Source organism: Panthera tigris, chromosome D2 (assembly GCF_018350195.1).
Source record: "Panthera tigris isolate Pti1 chromosome D2, P.tigris_Pti1_mat1.1, whole genome shotgun sequence".
In the NCBI taxonomy this organism is placed as follows: domain Eukaryota; kingdom Metazoa; phylum Chordata; class Mammalia; order Carnivora; family Felidae; genus Panthera; species Panthera tigris.
The window spans coordinates 51,878,780-51,884,779 of record NC_056670.1 but is presented as its reverse complement, the minus strand read 5'-3'; the positions used below and the strand labels follow the sequence as shown (position 1 = coordinate 51,884,779).

The 6,000-nt window shown below is 38.7% G+C and overlaps 1 protein-coding gene across 1 annotated transcript in view; it reads right to left on the bottom strand.

Annotated features, from left to right (window-relative positions):
* Nucleotides 1–1,087: 1,087 nt before the first annotated feature.
* Nucleotides 1,088–6,000, bottom strand: part of MARCHF5 (membrane associated ring-CH-type finger 5) — a 56,394-nt gene continuing 51,481 nt past the window's right edge. Inside the window, exons 4-6 of the mRNA XM_042961005.1 lie at nt 2,509–2,692; nt 2,211–2,377; nt 1,088–1,240 (exon numbers count right to left, since the gene is read on the bottom strand). Coding sequence (XP_042816939.1) covers nt 1,124–1,240; nt 2,211–2,377; nt 2,509–2,692 — 468 coding nt within the window. The 3' untranslated portion in view covers nt 1,088–1,123. The remainder of the gene's footprint in view (nt 1,241–2,210; nt 2,378–2,508; nt 2,693–6,000) is intronic.

The following is a 6,000-nucleotide window of genomic DNA, read 5'->3' as shown; positions in this document are numbered from 1 at the left end:
TCTTGCTGACTGATATAAAAACAAAGAGCTCAAGTAAACCTCACCTTGGTTTACTCACTGCTGGTTTTCTATCTGTTGAAACTAGATGGTAAACTGCATAAAAGCAGAAACCAAATCTGTCTTGCTCACCACTGTATCCCACAGCACTTTGTACAATGCCTGGGCAAATAGGAGGTGATCAACAAATACCTGAATAACTGAATCAATGAAAGAGAAGAGTAAAATAACTTTATTGATTTTTTTTTTTTTGCAAACCGTTCTCTGTGCTCAAACTACTATAAACTGGCAGCTCTAATTCCTAGAAATATGGATTTAAAAACTGTACTCCAGTGATTGAAGGACCTGACGACTCTCTCCCTTTCTCTCTCTTACATGCATGCATGCGCGCACACACACACACACACACACACACACACACACACACACACGACTACATGAGTCAAAATTACATTATGAGCTATGAGATGTCGACATTATATAAATAAAATTTAATAGTGAAAAAGTGATTTGGAAGCCCTGTGAATTTTTACCCTACACATTTTGGAGGACGTCACATGGGTTAAGAAAAACACAACAAAATTGCATTTGTTCAGATAATCATTTGAATGTTTACATACATTTTTGGTTTGTTATTTTTTATAACTAATTTACATTTCCTCATATTAACATATATTCCTGTTTAGCATGTAATCAAATTATGCCAGTGAGAAAAATCCTCATAGTACCTTCATTGAGTTGCTGATTCTAAGAAAACACTGAACATGAACATGTACAAAAGAGGCATCTGAATAAAACAGCATGTGCATTTTTAAATATTTGCACAGTTTGATCTTTACATTTCTGTCTGGAGAAAATATGAACAAAACCCAGGTCTACCATGCTAAGATAATGGTTCAGATGACTGCCATAAAAGAAGTACATACAAAACAATGAAAACAAATCACAACCTTAGGTTCCGTGATTACTGAGAGGATTTCCCCTGCCCTAAGTGCTTTATTCTATTTCTTAAAAATATGAGCAGCAGCTTATCATAAGTCTCCACTACTGTGCATTAATGATGGAATCAACAACACAACAGACTCATAAGGATGATAGGACTGCAGAACAACTAGAAGTCACAGTTTTATGCTTCTTCTTGCTCTGGATAATTTAGAATTTTGCGGTGTGCCTGACGTAAATATTGCTGTTGTTTGAAGTAAACCTTGAATGCTCCTTTTATGGCAACAAAAGCAATTCCACCCTAAAATAAAAATAAAAAGCTTTTTATAATGCAGATTTAGAGAAACATAATAATTTTACTTAGATCAGAAAAGACATAGCCATTGCTGCTAATTCAGATGAACGCAAATGAGACAGTTCTCTTTTCTACTTAGGGGGTAAGACAGGCAGGATCACTACACCCAACAGAGATACCTTCCCTGTTTTTTTTTTTTTTAATATTTTTTTATTTTGAGAGCAAGAGAGAAAATCAAGCAGCCTCTGTGCTGCCAGTGCAGAGCCTGATGTGGGCTTGATCCTATGAACCGTGAGATCATGACCTGAGCCGAAATCAAGAGTCGGAGACGCTCAAATGACTGACCCACTCAGGTGCCCCCTTCCCTGTTCTCCTATTGAGGTAATCTTCTCTCCACTTAGCTTGACGTCCATTCTGATATAGCAGGGAGAAGGCTTGGGCACATGTGCAGGCTGCTATCAGAGAAGGGAAGTGGGAGGAATAACAATGATAGCAAACAATACAAGGGCGTATTATGTGCTAGCACTTCAAATGAACTATTTAATCCACCACATAACCTTGATGTAGCTACCAATATGATCTTCATTTTACAGGCACAGAGAAGTGAAGAAATTTGATTTAGGTTTCTCAGCAAGGCAGTATCTGTGATAGGATATGAACCAGGCAGTCTGATCCTAGAGCTGAAGCTATTCACCAAAATCTTGTTGGCAAGGATGGGTGTGATAATTCATGCCTATTCTAGGAGAGACATCACCTGCAGCATAGTTCCGGAAGGCCAGAAGTAATGCAATGGATCTTCCCCTCTTTCTTGCTATTGGATAACAGTGGGGATCAAATAGAACTTCAAGGCACAGAAGCCACAGAATGAGTATTTATGAAGTCCCACTGTTTTTTTTTTTTTTTTTTTTTAAACACAGTTCCTTCTCTTTTGTATAGTCACGTGGAAAAAAAAAAGGTAGTATTAAAACCATCTTACCAAGATTGTCCTTTGTAAATTAGAGTTAACACTACTGAACATCAGTTTACCAACTATTGTTGCGATAGTAGGAAAGACAAGGGCTCCACACAAAATTCGGGTAGCAGAGACGTGATCTGCTAAAGGATTAGCCTCAGCTGGAATTCGAGGAACAGGACAACCAATCCCTGTTGGGGGGAAAAAAGAAATGGAGGTATTAGTGCTAATAAATCACAATAGCTAAAATATCTTCACATGTTAAGATTCTTCCACAAGGTTAACCTGGTGTGCTCATTATAACCACAATTCAGGGCCTTACCTGGAAATATACTGTTCAAAATTTGTAGTTTATTTGAGTATTTGCGCCATAGTCTAAGCACGTAGTCTTCCCAGCGAATCATCTTGCCTAATATCAGCATGACAGGAATAGTAGGAAGTCCAATTAAAAGGAATAAAGGATCAGCTCTTTCCATAACATCCAGACCTTCTTTATGGCCTACAACCTGTGAAACAAACAGCATTCACTAGAATAATTTCCTTATCTAATGAAAGGCTGCATGCTTGAGCTGAATTCATTTTAGAGGAAATGGTAAATTTTGAAATAAAAATACAAAAAGTTTTAAAAATAAATCAGAATCAGTCCTGATTTATTTATGTGTCTCTCATTCAAAGGAAAAAAACCTCCTTCATATTATATTGGAATAAAAGCTTTAAAAAATAGTGGGGTGCCTGGGTGGCTCAGTCGGTTAAGCATCCAACTTCAGCTCAGGTCATGATCTTGTGGTTTGAGGGTTTGAGCCCCATGTTGGGCTTCTTGCTGTCAATGTGGAGCCTGTTTTGGATGCTCTGCCTCCTCCCCTGCTCATACTCTCTCTCTCTCTCTCAAAAATAAATATTGAAAAAAAAAAAATGGTTGAGGGCACATGCACCCCAATGTTCATAGCAGCACTATTAACAATAGCCAAAGTATGGAAAGAGCCCAATGTCCACTGATGAAGGGATAAATATGTGGTGTATATATATACACAATGGAGTATTACTCGGCAATCATAAAGAATGAAATCTTGCCATTTGCAACTATGTGGATGGAACTAAAGGGTATTGAAAGACAAGTATCATATGACTTCACTCATGAGGACTTTAAGATACAGATGAACACAAGGGACGGAGGGAGACAAAACATAAAAGACTCTTAAATATGGAGAACAAACAGAAGGTTACTGGAGGGGTTGTGGGAGGCAGGATGGGCTAAATGGGTAAGGGGAGTTAAGGAATCTACTCCTGAAATCATTGTTGCCCTGCTAATTTGGATGTAAATTAAAAAAAAAGGTTGACCCACATTGATTACATTTCAATAGAGGGAAGGGGATTTCTGGTTATTTTATTCCTTTTATTTGATATGGTTAGACTAGGCTATAATTCTAGGTCCTGTTTGTCCTCCAGCAGAGCATCTGTTTTTCTGCTCTTCCTACTAGGGTAAGCATAACCAAGGGGCAGAACCAGCCTTTAGGAGATGGCCCAAAAGCTCACTTCTCTTTGGTTCTTTCTCCATATTCAGGGATCTCTGGTATAGAGTGATTTTTCTGGCTGGCTAAATGCTTGTTCTACAGACCAAATTCTGCTAAAATTCAATTCTAAGATCTACATTTGAATGACTGCAGTTTTTGCTACAGGTTCCAGTCATTTTTCTGATCTAGGAACCCTAGGGTATCCTAACTCTAGGGTAATGAAGCTAAAACAATCCTTTCCCTCTCATCTGGGTCTTAGGGTTATTTCTCCACTGGTTTAGATCCCAGAGGGCAAGAAGGATATGATTATTTTTTAAAAATGTTTATTTATTTTTGAGAGAGTGAGTGAGCACGAGGGAGGGGCAGAGAGAGAGAGGGAGAGAGAGAATCCCAAGCAAGCTCTGTGCTATTAGCTCAGAGCCCAGCTCAGGGTTTGAACCTATGAACCGTGAGATCATGACCTGAGCTGAAACCAAGAGTTGGTCACTCAAATGAGCCACCCAGGCACCCCAGGATATGATTCTTACTTGTGAATCTCCATACATTCCCCTCCCAGGAAAATTCTTTTTACTCCATCTTGGCCTTATACTTCTCTCAACATCTCCATTTTATTGGTGAGCTTCTTAGTTTTAACTGGAGAACTTCCCTGAAAATTCTCTTTCAAACATCTCAAATGATCTTCCCTTTAGCCAAAGTCTCAATCGCTTCCAAATTAAACCTATTTCTCTAAAGGATTATTTTTGGCAGTTATGACAGAAGAGGACGATTTCAGAATCTTGGGCTTTTAGCCCACCCAGGTATCACAGTGAGGACAGCTTGCTAGGAAGACACTACTATAAAAACTCCAAATAGTTTTTCTGATCACACTTGAGGAGTAAACCATGAAGAGAGGACTGGAAAGAAACTGTCTCTTTGAAAGCGAGGAGGTAAAAGGAAGGAAGGATAGGCAAGAAGGGAAGGAAAGAAAGAAGGCAGGGAAAACTAAAAGTGCCAGGTACACTCAGGAAACAAGCTCATGAAAAAGTAAATGGGATTTTTTTTTTTTTTCAAAAACGAGATGCTCTTCATGTCAACTATCATAGCAAATTTTTTTACTACTACATAGCAAATTTTTCACTACTACAAGGACGTGTGAAATAAGGTCAAGCTGAGAATGGTAAGAACAAATTGAAATTCTAGACAACACACTCAATCCAGGTAAAAATATTTTATAAGTACATGGAGAACACCAAAATGGATGCTTTAAAATCTGAGCTAGGGATATAGTCCAGGTTTGTGCTTCATTATCTAACCACAGTGTAATATTAAAGGGCAGGAGGCCAGCCTCTTCTCAGTGGCCAAAAACCAGGTATAGGTATCTAATATTCTTCTGTGTCTCCTTGTAGAAACTTGACACCTTGTATGTGAAGGATGACTGTTCTGAGTTGCCCTAAAGTGAAAGAGTCTGGTTCACAATACAGTTGATCCTTGAACAACATGAGTTTTGTATATAACTGGTCCACTTATATATAACTTTTCTTGATTTGTCAGTGCTCCTAATCCCCATGTTGTTCAAGGGTACACCGTATTTCATAAACCCTAATCCCATACTAGGGACAAATGTGGATTAGCCCAGAGATTGTGTATTTACCTATGCTTTTTGAGGAATATTTCATTTTTATATCATTTTATTTTTTTTTCTTTTTTAATATTTATCTTGGAGAGAGAGAGAGAGCACAAGTAGGGGAGGTTCAGAAAGAGAGGTAGACACAGAATCTGAAGCAGGCTCCAGACTCTGAGCTGTCAGCACAGAGTCGGACAAGGGGCTTGAACCCACCAGCTGTGAGACCATGACCTGAGCCGAAGTCGGAGGCTAAACCAACTGAGCCACCCAGGCGCCCCTCGTTCTATTATTTTCAGTTTAATGATCACATATAAAGTTACAACTAAATGTGATTTAAATATTCTCAAAGTGCTAGCAAATAAATTCAGAAATCTGAAAAATCCCTTTTGTGGGTTATGCTATTTTTAAACTTTGGGGTTTAGAAATATAAAGCAGAGTGAATATTCAGGTAGAGACTATAGTAAGGCACAGTTTATTTCTCATGGGTAGTGGTAAAAACCTTACAACCAGGTATCTCAGAGTGAGGAAACAAAAAAGGAAATAGGGCAAACTGAGCAAAAGGCCCACTGCCCAATTTCTTATACCTAAAGTCGACAGAGATGCTTTATACTCAAGCTGGGCTCACCATGCACGCATACCTGCATGCATTCATTCAACTGAATACTGACTGTGTGCCAGAAATAGGCCTAGGTGTTGCGGA